This window comes from Tasmannia lanceolata, unplaced genomic scaffold (assembly GCF_043159265.1).
Source record: "Tasmannia lanceolata isolate RefF3 unplaced genomic scaffold, GAP_Taslan_0.1 ptg000025l, whole genome shotgun sequence".
Lineage (NCBI taxonomy): Eukaryota > Viridiplantae > Streptophyta > Magnoliopsida > Canellales > Winteraceae > Tasmannia > Tasmannia lanceolata.
Window position 1 is genome coordinate 14,791,915 of NW_027518702.1, and position 18,946 is coordinate 14,810,860.

Below are 18,946 nucleotides of genomic sequence, written 5' to 3' on the forward strand. Positions count from 1 at the left end.
GCCACTGTCGATATATCCAGCCATCACCGTCACCTCCACCACAGACAATGAAACCCCACACCATGGCTACATCAAACCTACATTTCAAGAAAAAACGTTGATAAAAATATTTTAAAAAGCCCTAAAATATTAGGGTTTATGTGCAAACCATGATAATGGTGTGAATGAAGACAAATAACACTCATAAATCAAGAGATTACGTTGATAAATAAAGAAAGGTTTGAATCAAACCCTAATTTTCACTTTTGAAGTCTGAAAACCCTAATTTTCAATTGGGGAAGACAAGGGCATTTTGGTCATTTCCGCTTCGCCGTCTACTCTGGCACATTAAAAAAACCTTCAGGGGTGTTCTTGTTACGTTTTGAAAGTCAGGGTTATAGCCAAATGTGTCAGAAACTAGAGGGGTGTATCTCTATCTGTATTTTATTTCCCAAAAAAAAATAAAAAATCTATCATGGGTATTTCGGTAACAAATCCTTATATATATAAGGATTTCCTACACATATGTGTAGAGAGTTCTCTACACACTAGCTTAAAATATAGTGGGGGCCCACATTGTTTGGGTGATCCAAGCCATCCATTTTAAAGGCCCTCACATAGATAGGGTGTCTACAAAAAATCAGATCCATAGGATCATCTCAACCCTACGATTTGTGAAGGTAAAATGAATGTCTTTAAACCTTCACAAATTAGTCCATTTTTTGCCTCCTCAGTTCGAATGGTTAGGATGATCCTACGGATCTGATTTTTTGTGGACACCCTATCTATGTGAGGGCCTTAAAAATGAATGGTTTGGATCACCCAAACAATGTGGGCCCCCACTGTATTTTAAGCTAGTGTGTAGATAACTTATCTACACATATGTGTAGGAACCGTTTTCTCATATATATATATATATATATATATATATATATATATATATATATATATAGAGAGAGAGAGAGAGAGAGAGAAAACGGTTCCTACACACATGTGTAGATAAGTTATCTACACACTAGCTTAAAATACAGTAGGGGCCATATTATTTGGGTGATCCAAACCATTCATTTTTAAGGCCCTCACGTAGATAGGGTGTCCACAAAAAATCAGATCCGTAGGATCATCCTAACCATTCGAACTGTGGAGGCAAAAAATGGACTAATTTGTGAAGGTTTAAAGACATCCATTTTACCTCCACAAATCGTAGGGTTGGGATAACCCTATGGATCTGATTTTTTGTAGACACCCTATCTATGTGAGGGCCCTTAAAATTGATGGCTTGGATCACCCAAACAATGTGGGCCCCCACTGTATTTTAAGCTAGTGTGTAGAGAACTCTCTACACATATGTGTAGGAACCGTTTTCTCATATATATATATATATATATATATATATATATATATATATGAGAAAACGGTTCCTACACATATGTGTAGATAAGTTATCTACACACACACACACACACACACACATATATATATATATGTATGAGAAAACGGTTCCTACACATATGTGTAGATAAGTTATCTACACACTAGCTTAAAATACAGTGGGGGCCCACATTGTTTGGGTGATCCAAACCATACATTTGAATGGTCCTCACAGAGATAGGGTGTCCACAAAAAATCAGATCCATAGGATCATCCCAACCCTACGATTTGTGGAGGTAAAATGGACGTGTATAAACCTAGACTTGGCAAATGGGTGGGTCAGGCCGGGTCAACCCGCGGGTGATGCGGGTGTGGGACCACGGGTCGGGTGAGGAAATGACCCGCATTTTTGCGGGTCAGAATTTAGATGACCCGCGCGGCCCGCGGGTGGGCCGGGTCAACCCGCGGGTCACCCGCAAATATATGGGATTATAATAATTATCCGATTTGACCGCATCTGTTTTTTTTCCGTAATTGTCATAACCTTTTATATTTTATTTGTATTTTTTTTGTAATTTTAGAACTTTATAAACATTTCTAGGTAATTTTTCATTTAAAATTTTACTTTTGTGGGTGTAATGATTACTTTTTTTTGTTTTTTTTATTTGCTAGCAACATTTGCCATGTGCGCATCGTTGCACGACGATGGCCACATGCCGAGAAGTTGCCATAGGAGAAATTTGGTAGCAAATTCTTGTAAAATAAAAAACCGAAGGAAATGTTATCCACAATACTGTTTTCTTATAAGCGCACTCTCACTTTATTAAAAGTATGGTATGGCCCACACCATAGGATGATCCAAACCGTCCATTAGATGGGCCATAGCCTAAATAGGTTATGCTCCAAAAATCATTTTCATAGGATGATCCTAACCCTCCAATCTGAATGTTAGAGGGTTGATCCTAACCCTCTATAGATCGGAGGGTTAGAATCAACCAATTGGAAATAATTTTGGGGCATAACCTATTTAGGCTATGGCCCATCTAATGGACGGTTTGGATAATCCTATGGTGCGGGCCATACCGTACTTTTTTATAAAGTGAGGAGTTTCCTCGGGAAAAACAGTAGTGCTGATAACATTATGAAGAAAAATTAAAAATAAGTAAAAATGCGGGTGCCCGCGGGTTGACCCGACCCGACCCGTGTTTTTGCGGGTTGGATCACCCGCGGGTTAGTTTTTCACGGGTCACTAAAACTTAGACCCGTGCCCGCAAATTTGTAGGTGGGTCGGGTCGACCCGCGGGCACGGGTCGCTTTTGCCAAGTCTATATAAACCTTCACAAATCAGTCCATTTTTTGCCTCCATAGTTTGAATGGTTGGGATGATCCTATGGATCTGATTTTTTGTGGAGGTCCTGTCTATGTGAGGACCATTCAAATGAATGGTTTGGATCACCCAAACAATGTGGCCCCCACTGTATTTTAAGCTAGTGTGTAGGTAACTTACTTACACAAGTGTGTAGGAAATGTTTTCTCATATATATATATATATATATATATATATATATATATATATATATATACTAGCAAAAAAACCCGGGCCGACAAAGAATTGTATAGACCACATCATAGGTTGATCTAAACCGTCCATGTGATAAAACACAACATAAATAGGTTGTGCCCCAAAAATCATTTCCATAGGCTGATCCTAGCCCTTCAATCTATAGAGATTTCCATAATTCCTCTTCAATCGGATGGTTAAGATCACCTTATAGATTTTTTATTAAAAAAACATTAAGGAGGGGGGTAAGATTGAAATTATGTGGCTTTAATGGGTGCCTTTGTTAAAAAGCATAAAGGAGGGGGTAGGATTGAAAATATGTGGGTTGAATGGGTGCATTTGTTAAAAAAAGTAAAAAAAAGTGATGTGTAATTCTCATAGAATTTTTAAAAAATTCTCTTATTTTCTCTTCTACTATATAGTATACTAATAAAAAACCCCGTGCGATGCACGGGCCGACAAAGAACTGTACGGACCACGTCATAGGTTGATCCAAACCGTCCATGTGATGGAACACAACATAAATAGGTTGTGCCCCAAAAATCATTTCCATAGGCTGATCCTAGCCCTCCAATCTATAGATGTTTCCATAATTCCTCTTAAATCGGATGGTTAAGATCACCCTATAGATTTTTTATTAAAAAACCATAAAGGAGGGGGGTAAGATTGAAATTATATGGCTTTAATGGGTGCCTTTGTTAAAAGCATAAAGGAGGAGGTAGGATTGAAAATATGTGAGTTGAATGGGTGCATTTGTTAAAAAAAGTAAAAAAAAGTGATGTGTAATTCTCATAGAATTTTCAAAAAATTCAAAAAATTCTCTTCTTTTCCATCCAGCTTATTACAGTAGATAGATATAGGATCAATTACTGTTGCATGCTGGAGAGTTGAAAAAATGACGAGAAAATGTAAAGTTTTGAGAAAACACTAACAAATGCTACTTTATTAAAAGAAATGTTGTTAGGGACGAAAATACCCCTCAACTTACTTTAATCTTTCTCTTCTTGGTTTTACCATTTTACTCTTTTACTTGCAAGTTTTACTCTTTCATTTCTAGGTTTTACTCCAACGCATTTTGTGTGAAACGACGAGATTTTCCGGCGATAGAAGCCTTCTTCTCCGGCGAAACATCTCATTTCTCTGGCAGCAGATGCTCCTTTGTCCTGAGGGATTCTGAAGATCAACAACTATGCCTTTCTTGAAAGCCAAGAGCACTAATCTATCAGTGTTTATATCGTCATGTGAGCAAAGGAATAAAATAGAATGGGAAGGAGAAATTGGATTATGGACATGTTGAGAAACCCCATTTGATAATTTTTTGTTGTGTTACTGTGGCTAATGGAAAACTCCACTACCTCTCTTAACTTCTAAACTTGTAAAAGAGATGCTATGGCAAAGTCATATGTTCATCATTTTCGTGCTATCCAATGGACATCAAATGATTAGTTATTTTCAGAGATCTCCCCCTCTTCTTCTCAACGCAAAAACAAGTACTCGAAGCCAAAACAGGATATTCGAAGTCAAAATTTACTTGGTCGAAGTGAAAAATGTGTTTCCTGTAACATTCGCCATTGTGTTTTTCGCTTCGACTAAAGTTTTTTAGGCTTCGAATAACTAGTTTTTTTGCTTCGACTAACATGTTTTTTGTTGCGACTAAAACTTTTAAATTCCAGTAACATTTGGAACTTTTTTCGTCTTTAACTAATATATTTTAGCTTCGAGAAATATTTGTTGGCTTCGACTATCATTTTTTTTTGCTTCGACTATTATTTTTTGGATTCGACTATCATTTTTGGCTTCAACTAGCATTTTTTAGGCTTCGACTATCATTTTTGCCTAACTTACATTTTGCTTCGAGTACCATTTTGGCTTCCACTACCCTTTTGCCTAGTGAAAGCTCTTTGGGCAACTGATTTTGGCTACAACCACTAGAAAAGGGGAAATACTTACAAAGATAATGAGATTTTGGATATTTGGAGGAAGAAAAAGAAAATGAGAAAGGGGCGTCTCTAGAGAACTCCTTCTAACCTCTCAAGACAGATGAGCATATGCCGGAGAAATGAAGATGTTTCGCCGGAGAAGAAGGCTTTTATCGTCGGAGAAGATAAAGTGTAAAAACAAAGAAGAGAAAGATAAAGTAAGGTTAGGGGTATTTTCGTCCTAAAATGTTATTTTTTAATAAAGTAGCATTTGTTAGTGTTTTTTCAAAACTCAACATTTTCTCGTCATTTTTTCAACTCTCCAGCATGCAACAGTAATTGATCCATAGATATATAGCTAGAGAAAAAAAAGCTTTTCTTTTCTTTTTTTTCTTAGAATTACATGTCAGCATTAGTATTAACATTTCTTGCCATCCCCAGATTTTCTCCTCTATACTTTTTCTTTGGTAGAAGACAAAATGAAAGATTATGTTCGTTTATTTGTAAATCAAAGTCATATATATTTACCGTTTACTGCCCTCACACCAGCTTCTATGAGAGGGTAAAAACGTCTTTTCAAAAGCGCAAACCGGCTGTAGAGCGTCGTTCCACTCCATAGCAGAAGAGAAAAGGATAGAATATTTCGATTTATTTGTAAATTATGTGGGTTTAACACGTCATAGTCGTTTATATTTACGGTTTAGTGCCCTCATATCTACTGCTCCCTAGTACGCTTCATTCGGGATTCCGTCTCTCTCACCTCTCTCTCTCTCTCTCTCCTGCTCATCTCAAGAACTTAACCCATCTTGAAAGTTGAAACCCAAAACCCCTTCACTTGGAAAATCCTAGGGTTTTTTGTTTCTATTTTTAGATCTCATCAACCTTTTCCCTCCTCTTCTTTCTGAAGTGAAACTATGCCACTGGTCATCTTCACTTCTATCTCTGTGGAAACTCTACTATTTTGGAAGCCCTACCATTTTGAGGTATTTATTTGAGTGCTTTTCTATTCGAGTCCTTTTTAAAGACAAAACCCATCTGTAAATCGAAAAAGCCGAGATTCTGATCATTGTGATACCAAGATTTGAGGCCTTTTCTCCTCCTATCACCACTCACAAGTGGATGCTATGTAAACCATTTTTAATTTAGTTTACAAAAGGAGCAGTTTTTGTGGCCATGTTCAAGCCCTTGGAGATTGCCATTGCAGCCATGGGTATACTCTCCATCTTGGCAGGTACTCTGAACTCTCAGTTTCTTTTTTGGTTTGTTAAAGTATAAAAGATTAAAAACGCCTTTCTCCAACAGCTTAAGCTTCTGGAGTAACTGGTTGTTTCAATTTTTTATTTAATTTTTACTCCTCAAATTTATGTATTTTTTCTGTAAGCAATCTTCTCTTTAGTTTCCCATTTTTCTATTTTATTTACATTTCTACTGTTAGTCGTAGAACTTATTGATGCCTTCAATAATTTTGAGAAATCACGGTGTTGGGACCGTAGACCCTGAAGATGAATTAGATCCTGTCTTGAAATCAAGTCAGAAATCAGGTGGTATGCTTTGGAGGATCCTTTTAAAATTTTCTTTTTTCCGTTTTACTTTTTTTTTTAAACTTCATTGAAGAGAAAAAATCACTTGAATACTGACTCCGGCTTCCTTAATAGTTTCCCAGCATTGTGTTATTTGCTTTTAGGCCATTCCTTACCAGCATAAAGAATTCTATGCAGTTTCTTTTTCTTAGATATACATGTACCTGAATTTTTTTGTCAGGCTTTTGGGGATATTTTCAATGGACCGAATGGCTCCTTATCATTAGCTGTTTAGTGCATGATTTCTAGGCTACATTTACTCTCTAGGTTCATCACTATTTTCATCAGCATATGTGATTAATTTCAAATTCAATGACTACATTGTGTATCAGACTCATTTTAAGTCACAAGAAATACATCTATTCAGCAGCATCTACCAACAATAAGAGTTAATAGTATGATCTTCATCCAGACTTCAAACAAATATGGTATATCTTCTCAAGTCTAGATGGAGATCATACTACTAACTTTTGCTCTTGGTAGATGCTATTCTAAACTTTGAAATGGTAATGCCTCTATTTTCCAGGCTCTTATCTGTGAAACTTAGCTTCACTTTCTCCCTCTGATGGATGCTTCTTCATATTCTTTTAACTGTTATTTCTTGCAGGATCATGATATATATATCGACTCCTGCTGTTTTTTTTATTTTTCATAACCCGAATTCTGGATTTTTTTTCTTCAAAAACTTGTCTTATCTTAAGGATATGTTGGTGCCTTCTACAGCTATTCCTTCTCATTCAATTTTTCCGTGTAAATTTTTTAAGAAGATTAGGATTATAATATTTTTTTGTGCTATACCCGGTACTTTAGGGGTTTGATTTTCTTTTATTGTTGTATTTTTTTGGCTTAATTTTTCTTTAATCAACAGTATTTTCTGTTTCATTTCCATATTTTTTCTGCACATTCTTATTACAAATACTTTCCAGTTGTAGCTATGTTCCTTAATATGCTCGCTCTAATCTCCTATAATTTCCTCCTGTCAATTATTTTTATGGGAAATGTTATATTGTCAGATTTTATAGATGGGGATGCTGTTATCAATGTTTCATGGGTGATTCAGACGATGAATGCTTATCGGCAATATGGGTAGCTAGCTTGCTCTGGGTTTTGGTTTTGATTGGTTTTTTATTTTGGTTTTTGTTAATTTTTGTTGTGAGGTTTGTTTGGGAGTTTACCTGTACTCTGAGTTTTGTTTTTTGTTAGTTTTTTATTCATGTTTTTTGTTAATTTATGTTCTCTTTGACTGTATCTCCGTTCTAGGTTTTGTTTTCTGTTCTCTTTGGTCGAGATGAGTTCTCCAGCTGCAGGACAGATATTAGGAATTGCTTACCCCAAAAAAATTGGAAAAAAGAGTATACCCAAATGGTCATTAATTCAATAGCTTCCCCATCGGCCAATGAATTACTACAAGGATTGTTCCACTTTGGGGGATTCTTGGTGTTTTACAGATTTAGTTTCAAGAAATCCCACTAATGACATTAACAGAAGAACCCATCGTTTCCACCCCATGTAGGAAATGGTGTCAGTGATCCATTATTTTGATAAGGTTTCTCCATTTTACATACACTTCTATAATTGGATGATAATATTTCTGGGAATTTTAATGACCCATTCACCCAAAGGATGATCCTTCCCATCAGAGACCTAAGAAATATAAATCAGACTCAACCATCGAGTTAGTAACATACTAACATGTACTTAGGCAATGACATATTTGCATATGTTTGATTACCATACACAGGATAATTTGAGGCAAAATTCAGGCTGATTACCATCCTTGCTCCCATGAAAAAGTTTAAGCATTCCCTTAATTTCCTGTTGAATGCAGGAAGAGAACATATTGTTGGAGAAAATGGACTTACTTTATGCTTTGCCCTTCACATTGGTTGGTGATTTTTAGCTTTAATGAGGACCTGACAGGGGAATTTGAGGCAAAATTCAAGGCAGATTACCATCCTTGCTCCCATGAAAAAGTTTAAGCATTCCCTTAATTTCCTGTTTGAATTGTAGAAAGAGAACATATTGTTGGAGAAAATGGACTTCTTTTTGCTTTGTCTCTCACATTGGTTGGTGATTTTTAGCTTTAATGAGGACCTGAATTTCAAAATTTCAGAGTTTCTGAATTTCAAAAAGCCTTTAGAGTGGTTTTGTCTTATGTGGAAATTTGTTTGGTGCTGGGTATCAATGTCATTTTTGTTTCTACTTCTATTGCTCTTTGTTCAAGTGTATCCTGCATATGCCAGGTGAAATAGGGCTCTTTTTTAGAAAAAAAATAGAAGAATAATAACTTTATGGTTTCACTAAAGAGTAATGCTAGGGAAACCGAGTGTTGGACCTAAAAGGGAACCGAACAAATTGCTTCATGCCACAACATCACTAATGACGTGAACAATCCCTTAAGTTCAAGGAAATCACCAAAAATTAAAATTTTCTTTAACACGTGGCATATTCTCATTGCAGGTCCCGTTTTAGGTGGTACTCTAGGTCTCCATATCATTTTCCTTCAATAAATGCTATCTTGAATCAATATAGAACTCCCCAAATTTCCCAACATTCTTCCTCTTTTCGTTGTTTTTGTTGATTTCCTGTCTCTGTTTGAGGATGTATATTACTTTATGTATTGATAAATTGTTACTTTTATTGATAAATTGCTAGATGGATAGCCATTATTTTACTTTATTTTTATCTCTATTGGTTTCTCATCCAATTAATGTTCCGTGAATTTCTTTCTTTGCATTTCTCTTCACTAATTTACAATATCACTCACTTGCTAACTCAAGCAGGGCACCATTGCATCACATCCCTAATTGTAAAAGCAAAAAATCATTGGAAAAGTAAAAAAATATTATTATTATTATTATTATTATGTTGTTGTTGTTTTTAATTTTACCCAAAAAATATTATTCATATTGCATTCTACACTTTAGGACCATATCTAAACATTAATAAAGGCTGTAAGGTCAAACATCATTTACTTTTTTTGCAATGGCTCCTTTCAGTTTAGACTGCCTCTAACATCATTAACTTTTTTCTACTAGTATATATATATATATATATATACACACACACACACATATACTTACTATATATATAAAGCGAGAATCATGGGCTAATTTCTTCCGCCCTTTTGCATTAATTTCGTCTTCGTCCTTTACATCTTTTGTTCAAACTTCCAGCCCCCCACGGACTTTTATTGTCCAAACTCGTCATTTCACTCCTACCAAACTCGGCAAAACCGCTAAAAAGCCTTAAACATTACCCCTTTCAGCAAAAAGGTTAAAAACAAGAGGTTCCAGAGTCTTCTTTAGCAAAAAGGTTAAAAACCCTCTTTCTTGCTTGCCTTTTCCTTCTCTTCCCAACCTAACGTAGGTTTTAAGGTCGCTGCCTGTTTTTTTTATTAATGTTTCCCTTCTTATTTCCAATTTCTCAATTTATCGCTTTCTCCCTCAGCTTTTCTTCATCTCCAGTATAAAGATGCCATCTCAGAGGGATAGTTTGAGAAAGAGTTGGGGAGGAATCAAGAACCTGGGTACCTCTCTCTCTCTCTCTCTATATATATATATATAGGTTTTGGATATAGCTGCTTTCTATTTCCAAGGAATCTGAAGTACTATAACATCTAATTTTTTTTTAACTGTTGAAAATAACTGATTAGGGCAGATAGTTGTTAAGTGTTGTATCTTTTAAGGATGAAATTTGGTTGCTAATCATATCTACTAGGGTAACATCTTATTCAGTCGGCACCTTCTCCTCTTCCGTACAGTCCAATATTTTTCAAAAAGTACTCTACTATTCACTTCATAAGCTAATCTAAACCGTTCATTTGTTGTGGCAACTTCATAAGCTAATCTAAACCATTAATTTGTTGGGCCACAACGTAAATAGGTTCATTTCCATAGGATGTTCCTCTATGTTAAACATTGAATTTCATTTTAATTTTTCCTTCGCTTTTACTAGGGCACTGTTGGGTTCATGGGTTAAGGATATGTATAGGGATCCTTCGCTGTAGTGGCATAAGATTGAGAGAAACCCCATTTTGGGGGTTTGATTGGAGATGAGAATCTCTTCAAAAAGAAGCTTATTTTTATGGGTTTATTGACAATACTATAGAGGTTACTAAACAAAAATTTACTTTTCTCATATTTAATAATTGCACAGACCTAGCATGCCATTTTTTTAATTGATTGACTTGTGAGAGCTTTTTAGGAATTGAGCACTGTACTCTGTAAATGGTTAGGAGCAATGCAGAATCTCTTCCTTATGTTGAGTTCTCTCATTTATATGCAACAAAATCCAATTTCTATGCAATATGTTTTTGAAGAAATTCTGGGTGTTCAATTTGAATTCAGACCACATTTTATTTTCAGTAACATAGATATCTCAGTGGAGAATTACTTCAATTCTGGTATGAAAAAGGGCATGGCTATGATTTTTGTAATGAACAATAAAAGATGACAAAGAAGATGATTCTTTACTGTGACAAATATTGAGAAAAGTATAATTGTATGCATGAAACTGTTAAAATATTTTTCATCACCAAATTGTTGAAAGACAAATATGAAAGATTTTAATTTGTTTCAATATGTTATTTGGTGATTACAAGCACCCAATGAAATTTGTAGTTTTCAGGTGCTAATAATGGGGAATATTTAAAAAATTGGTGGTTTCTTTCAAAATCACTCCTGTATTAGATGTTATTTCCACCAGCATCTTTTGCCATAAGCAAACTTAGCAGTCTTTGACCAAATTCATTTAGAAAGTGTTTTATCTTGGCATCCTGCGGCTTGGACTACGTCCGCTTCGTGTGCTTCTAGAAACGTATGGAACTAAAATAGATAATGGAGTGCAAAGATGCACTTTTGGCAATGTCAAAGTCGTTTCTATGGCGAGTAGCATATCTATCCAATTAGAGTACGCATCTAACTGTTTGCTGGACTCAATCACAAAAGATAGAATTAGAGAGAAAGGCCACAGGTAATAGAGATAATTACAGTTGTTTCACTCATTTTACTGATGCAAGCCATAATGTACTCCTAATCCGAATATCAATTGAACCTATTGCAAATGGGCTGATATTTGTTATTATGGAGAAAGTCCTATTATTAGCTAAGAAAGCTCCATCCGAGTCAAAAATTACCTTTATGTTCAGGATTCAAGCTCCATGTGAGATGAGATGCAAATTTATTAATTAAGAAATCTCCATCCGATGTCAAAAATTACCTTTCTCCCAAGAGATGACATCGGATCACTCCCCTTTGTCCTTTAAAACTCCCCATCAAATCTTCAAATAGCAAATGCATGTGATGCAAAGTTGAGGCCAATTTTCAGTCCAAAGAGAGGAATTGCTGAAATCAATGTTCAACAAAGGATTCAGCATGATGTATTGGCCAAATCATGTAAGTCAAAATCTATGTAATGAGCTTAAGCATATATAAACTTCATTGTTTTCATTAACATATGTAGTTTCAACAATAGTTTCCATTAGAACACAGGTTATACACACTTTTGATACATGTATTTTTTAGATTGCAACTGCACTTTTGTAGCTCCTCATATCTTATGCTTTTTCTGTATCATGCATTTGAAAAATTGTGTGAGCTCCATAAACTTGTCTTTGTTGCGTAAAGATTATTATTAAATTCATATGCAGTCTTAATAGTTCATTAAGATGCCGCATGTGCGGTGCACGTGCCTTTTTACTAGTTAATTAAGAAGAGGGAAACGAAGAGAAGAGAGTTGGGGTTAGGGTTTGGACGGTTGACTCCTCTTCTTCCTCCTTCCTCGGCTGAAGATGCTTATCCGGCGACTCTTCTCCACGCGAACAGCGATTTACATGAAAAAGAGGTACTTTTGTATAAAAATCTAACATTTTTAGTATAAGATAAATTATTTTTCCGAACCATAAATATACGGTAAATTATTTCAAATTTATCTCTTATTTAGCTCTGTTGGGTGCATTTGCAAATGAACAATTAACTGTTTTTGTGCAGGAATTCTTTGATGTGGTTCAGTAGTTTAGATTACAGCATTCCAAATCTCTCATCAATACCCACAACTGGGTTCCTTTCCCACTTCTCTACATATAAGGCAGAGGACCCGCTTTTACTATTTCCATCTTATTATGTATACACTCCATTATCTTATCTACCCATTCAAAGACCATATTTATACAATTGTCATAATGTTCTATTGAGATGGGAACATTGTAGATTTATGAGCAATGCCTTAGTGACACTGAAGGCTGACAATGATGTTGCTAGATTTTGTCTTGAAAAACCTGATACTAAACTTGAGGATCACGCTAAAGGGAAGAGAATGCCAAAGCGAGCGAAGATGTCCAAAAAGGCAAAAGTAAATGAACTCAGATTTTATCGTTTGAAGGCAAAAAAGAAGATGACGTCGCCAAATCCAGAAGTCAGGATTAGGTACAAGCTTGAAAAGGTCAGATAACCTTAATTTTGGTTTTGAGTTATTTTATATCCATTTAATTTGGAATTTGAATTTCTTTCCTCTAAGTAGCTATGTAGAATCTGCTAGCCCTTGTCATGGCCATACTATTCTTGGGGTTTTTTTTTTGTTGCCATTTTGCAATAAACAGAAGACTTAAAAAAGAGGTAGCCAATCATTTAAGAGGGTGATTTTATGATTTGGGAATTGGGCTTGTTAATGAAATCAAAACCCAGGAAAAACTGAGTCAAATGACCAAGTTTGGAGTCAGCCAATGAGTTTTAGTTTTTTGTTCAATATGCCCTTTCTCACTTCCGCAAAATATGCTTTCGGTAACTATGCCAGATGATTTTCGTGATGCTGCTTTGGGAATATTAGTTTACCTTTTGATAGTATCTCTATGGAGAGTGATGCTCAGTTGGCATCGTGATTGATATTTGTAACCTTTGAATATGACACTTGTAATTAATTTGTGCCTTGAATAACAGTCATTTCTATGCCTGGTATTAGGACTATCCTGATGGAGAAATCCATGCCTGGTATTAGGACTACCTCGATGGAGATCTTCTAATTCAAATCCATCTTGTTTCAGCTACTTTGAATTAGAATTTTATATTCATTTTAAGAATCTTCCACAGACATGGCTTTTGAATGAATTTTAAGAATTGTCTGAATCTCATAATAGGTTATATTTTCTGAGTGTTCCTGTCTCAGGCTAAAAGAAAAGAAGAATGGCTAATTGAGAAGCTGAGAAAATTTGAGATTCCCAAAGCTCCAGAGCTAATATACGACCCTGAAATTCTGACTGAAGAAGAGCGGTTTTACCTCAAGCGGACAGGTGAAAAAAAGAAGAATTATGTTCCAGTTGGGAGGCGTGGAGTATTTGGGGGTGTAGTCCTTAACATGCATCTCCATTGGAAGAAGCATGAAACCGTAAAGGTTGTTTGCAAGCCTTGCAGACCTGGACAAGTACATGAATATGCTGAAGAATTAACACGTCTTAGTAAAGGCATTGTCATTGACATAAAAACTAACAACACCATAATATTCTATCGTGGAAAGAATTATGTACGGCCGGAAGTTATGTCGCCTGCAAATACGCTATCTAAGTATAAGGTGATTTTTGTTACCCGTGCTTTATCGTGTTTTATATACATTTGGTCATTACACACTAATACTTACTATTATTAAGTTCTATTTTCATGTACAAGCTTGTGTACATTCATATGCATTTTGGAAGTTTAAAACACACATTCCACTTGTATTTTAGATAACTAGTATTCCAAAGAATCCTAATCTTGGTAGGCAATACTAGCTTTCTTTGTTCCCATAAACATTTCAATATTATAATAAGTATAAGCAAGGAAGCCAACATTACATATTTTCAAATGTCATGCTAATTGAGTACCTTTTGTTTCCATTCACCGTTTTATCGTAAAATCAATGGAAGTTCATGTTAAGTAATGTTGTGAATGGTATTGACCCATTATTTTCATTGGAGACGAATGGCATTTTTTGGTTCTCATGATAGAAGTACCCCTTAATGCATTAGTACTTGAAGATTCATCTTATTGGGCGTAACCGCTATCCTTATAGTGATTTACTTGCATAGATGATGTTGCTCTTTTGTCAGAATTTTGTTGAAACTTTAAAACTAGTGTGTTATTGGTTTGTATGTGCTAATGGTTACAACATGCTACCTCTTTGCTAATGCACTTACAATCATGGGGTTGCTGGTGGGTTAGAATTTTCTTGGAAGCTGGTTGTCGAAGGGTTAAAAATTCCAACCTGGTTGTCACAGGGTTATAGTTTGTTAAGGCCATGCCACATGACACTCTTGCAATGACATGGTGGTGTTTATATGGGCTATGGATAAAAAACTTAAAAAAAATAAAATTTAGTTAATATTATAGTTTGTTAAGGCCATGCCACATGATATTTTAGTCAATATCCCTCACCGCCCTATGGCAGACATCTAACAAGTTATGCATTTAACCCTGTGCACTGTGGTAGTTCTGTTATCATTTTTACTTATGATGGATTTTTTTTTCTGTTAATGGGATTAAATGTGCAAATCAACGGCAAATGATGCCCAATACCAAATAGGTCTGGACACTCCAGACTTAGCTAGCACATCAGCTAAAGTATTCACACTCCTCGGGATGTGCAAAAAGTAGTCTGATTACCTCTGATCTTCTCGTGAATTTCATTGATTTCCATATGATGGAATTACATCATTTTATTATGTCGCTAGGTAGATCTTTTCATTAATTTTCCCAACACTTGGTGTATGCTGGCTTGGAGAACCTTTGGATAAATGAGAACCTTTCTCTAGAGGCTTATGGAAAAGCTTCAGTGATTTGGTTCAAGCTTGAAAATTTGAAACATCATTGCAGAGTACTACATTTGATGGTTATTGCTCACCACCAGTATATTTCAGACTTGGGAGAGTTAAATTCAAAGGGAGATTGAATGTGGGTGCATGAGTTTTCAACTTAGGACTCTGCTGCTAAAGATCTTGCTATTCCTAGAAATTTTATGTACTAAAATAGCTTATTTTCTAGCTATTAAAAAAAAAAATGCTTATTTTCTAACTACAAATTTTTTGGAACTTTTTTATTATTATGTTGCTGCTCTTGTTTCTGCACTCACCCTTGAATCCTATTGCTCTTGGTAACTAAGGATGTAATTTGAAATGAGCTAACGGTCACTGGATTTTGTTTTGATTCCTTTGCTATCAAGATCCAAGACCAAGAGAGAATTGGGGAAGTCCCCAAACATCCAAATGTAATTTGTAACAAAGCTGGGAAAGATGTATTTTGCTTCTCTATTTTACAGGATAGGTAACTGAGGGATCAAGTAAATCTAGGTTGAAATCTCTTCAAAACAATCTGATTGAGACTTTATAGTTGAACTGTAAATATGATAATCTGACTGGTGATAGCAAACATTACGAAACATTCTCACAAGAAATGGTTTTAGTGGGCAATGGGAGACTGAGTTGGATTTCTACTGATATCATAGACTAAAATGATCAAGCTCTCCATAAATATTTTATTTATGGTGTTTTATTTTTTTCTCATTTTTTGCAATGTGTAGATTCTGTCTCCATCGTTAAAATCTTTGGTTGGACTTTGAAGCTTAATATTGCCAGCTTGTGATACCTGCTTCTTTCTATTGCAGGCCTTGGAAAAATATAAATTTGAGCAGTCACTTGAACACACAAGCCAGTTCATCGAGAAATTGGAGAAAGAGCTGGAAGACTACCACAAGCATGTTGCTCTCTACAGAAAGAGAAAAGAGGCTTCTACTGAAAACCATGCAGCTAATATGTGATGGTATTTTTCTTATTTACACTAGTCCCAATGTCTCTATCAAATTATGAAAAAAGGAAAATCGTTATAAATTGCTGTGATGTTTTATGATCTCCGACTACCGACTTTAAAAAGGAAAGGAGAAGAACTTGTAATGCATCAGAACTACTTTTTTGAAATATTTAACTTTGTTAAAATAGGACTGAGTACAAACTAAATATAATCGGGCTGCGACTAAATATAATCTCCTCTTCAAAAAAAAAAATTAAATTAAATATAATCGGGGAGCGGTTTTTGTCTGCTATCTCATTTGCTCTTCGAGGAATACAATTAAAGCTAATTAAATTGTTGTTGCATCAAACCCAGACGGGGTTGGCAAGTTGGCTAGCATTGTGGGTTTGCTCCGCATAGACGCGAGTTCGAGTCCCCTTGGAGTTACCCATTGCACGTGGTTTACGGGTGATTGCGTGCATCCATAGGGATTAGTCTCACCCTCAAATGGGGTGGGGATACCCTATGTCGTCAAAAAAAAAAATTGTTGTTGCATCAATCTTTCACAATAGTAGCTGACAATTGCAAAGGTCCCTTTCACCCATGTTATGTCATTGGCGGAATCAATTTCAATCTCTAACCTGCCATTCATTTGCTCTAGAAAAAAAATCTTACTCCAATGAGTGCTTTTATTTTGGCTTAGTTGGAGTTAGTCCTTCCAACTGAGCCAGAAAAGTAGTGTAAAATCCCCGCATTGGCATATCTAATAACTCCCCCAACAGCTGTTGGACCTCGATTTCAGCCATCAAAATTAAGTTTTAGACTTCCTCCCATTGGATGTTTCCCCAACTCTCTTTTCTGCATTGTGGCCTGCCCACTATACCCAACTCTCATTCCATATGCTCCATTTGATAGCAAAGGGCACTGACGTCGAAAAGATTCATCCCAAGAGGGCCCACACCTTTTAGTCTCCAGCTTTTGATAGTCTACTTCATGGAATAAAGTAATACCGAATTGACTCCAAACCATCCGTAGATTTCATTTCAAACCCATTTGCTGATTTCACAATGGTTAGGAGGTGATTAGAAGTCTCCTCTTTCGCAAAGGCCTTTCTTTTTTGCCATGTCTATAAGGATACACTCTGCTCATCCTACTTTGATTCAACAAGTGAATCTACTAACTTTGACCTGCCTTTGCGTTTTGAAATGCTGGTCTATATTCTTTAAGTTCTTTAATATGGAGATGCTGGTCTATTTCAAATCGTTTTTGTTTAAAATTTTCATACTAAAATCTAAAGATCGGCAATGTGGTTTTTTTAAATCTCATCAAAGGCATCTTACTATTTGATAATTTTATTTGATTTTGAAAACTGTTGCCATTAACTTGGTAATCACAACAAATATCAATTCAATTCATCCTTTATGCTTCTTTGTGCTAATGATGTGCGAGTATTTGCATATCAGAAAGCGAATGCTGGACATAGTAACAACTTTTTGGGTGGAAGCCATGGGAGTTGTGCAGTTTCTAGAAAGAAGGCAGGTAGCAGATTTCTTATGGAATCCGCGAATCCTCAAGCAGGTTTGCCTTGACGATACTTGGAGGTTCTTCGTTTGACATGGGCGATATCTAAACCTTGGGGGAGCCCTAGGCCCTGCTACTTGAGAGGTTTTGGCATGTCCAATGAAAACAGTTAGGTGGTCTCATGCTGTTGGCTTCAAATTTTCTTTAGCTTTTGTTCTATTCTAATTAATTCATGGTTCCATCTCTGGACTGCATTACATTTCTTGTATTTGTAGATATGCAATCAATCCATTTTTAATAATTAATTCATCTCTCACACAGATAAAACACACAGAGCGAAGCTTCTGTAAATTTCTGGACCGATGTGTAGATTTGTTCGTAAATTTAATTTGTTCGTAAATTTAACTTCGTCTCTGAGATAAAACACAGAGCAAAGCTTCTGTCAACCCTCATCTCTGCTACAATTTCAGTCAGAAGGCGATCCTGGACGACTTTGGATCAATATATTATATGTGAAAACAATTCTTGCCTCTGCAGATGATTCCTTGCAGACCCAGACAGCCCAATGGATCTGAAGGTTCCGAAAGTTAATGGGCAGGGTTTAGACACAACAACTGGATCTGAACCGTGTCCATCGATCCATATTGTAAGCTTTGAAATTATTTTGGATCGCGACTCAGTTGTAGCCACAAAATCGGATGTAGTGTCCTAGATCATCCGAATTGAGGGCCCCTATGTACGGAAAACACCCTTCATGTTTTCCTTCATTTATGTGTACTTATGAAGGATATTTTCTCTTTATAAGACAACATAATAAGTCATTTTCTTGTTTTTCATTTCCATTACTACTCTCTCTCTCTCATAACACTATCCCTTACTCTCTACGATATAAGTAGGACTTAGGACACTGATGGACGGTTCAATTCCAAATTAGGGTGCAATTTGGGTTTGGTTGGGTTGAGCTTTTGCTGAAAATGAATTGGAATCAACCTGAACATGACCCATTTTTGGTAAAAGCTCAACCCGAATTCCCAAAAATGACCCAAGTTCATCCTTAATTCCAAATGGACCGTGGCCCGGACTAAAAAAGAAGGATAGGGAAAACACTCCGTAAAGGATCTGACCGATAAGGGCATGTTCAGCAAGGCTTCCCATTCATAAGGGGATTATTGAGAATATACAGAAGCGACTCAAAGTCACTCAACAAATTTTCATTAAGTGGGGTTTAGTTGTGCATGATTTTAAGTACCTAATGAACTTTGC

General features: G+C 35.9%; 1 protein-coding gene across 7 annotated transcripts; it reads left to right on the plus strand.

The window, feature by feature from the left end:
• Window positions 1-5,554: 5,554 nt before the first annotated feature.
• Window positions 5,555-18,528, plus strand: LOC143857488 (RNA-binding CRS1 / YhbY (CRM) domain protein). 7 transcript variants are annotated; one of them, XM_077367916.1, is made up of 8 exons: window positions 5,555-5,813; window positions 5,977-6,061; window positions 7,424-7,496; window positions 12,114-12,254; window positions 12,401-12,851; window positions 13,572-13,973; window positions 16,041-16,195; window positions 17,626-17,988. In XM_077367916.1, exons 4-7 carry the CDS (start codon window positions 12,202-12,204, stop codon window positions 16,191-16,193), a joined length of 1,059 nt encoding a protein of 352 aa, XP_077224031.1. In that variant the 5' UTR covers window positions 5,555-5,813; window positions 5,977-6,061; window positions 7,424-7,496; window positions 12,114-12,201; the 3' UTR covers window positions 16,194-16,195; window positions 17,626-17,988. The 7 variants fall into 7 exon arrangements, 6 of the variants coding, with proteins under 6 accessions (XP_077224031.1, XP_077224028.1, XP_077224029.1 ...); XR_013238669.1 differs by lacking the exon at window positions 7,424-7,496 and adding an exon at window positions 18,005-18,528 and having other exon boundaries at window positions 5,555-6,061; window positions 17,626-17,851; XM_077367913.1 differs by having other exon boundaries at window positions 5,555-6,061.
• Window positions 18,529-18,946: the final 418 nt, after the last annotated feature.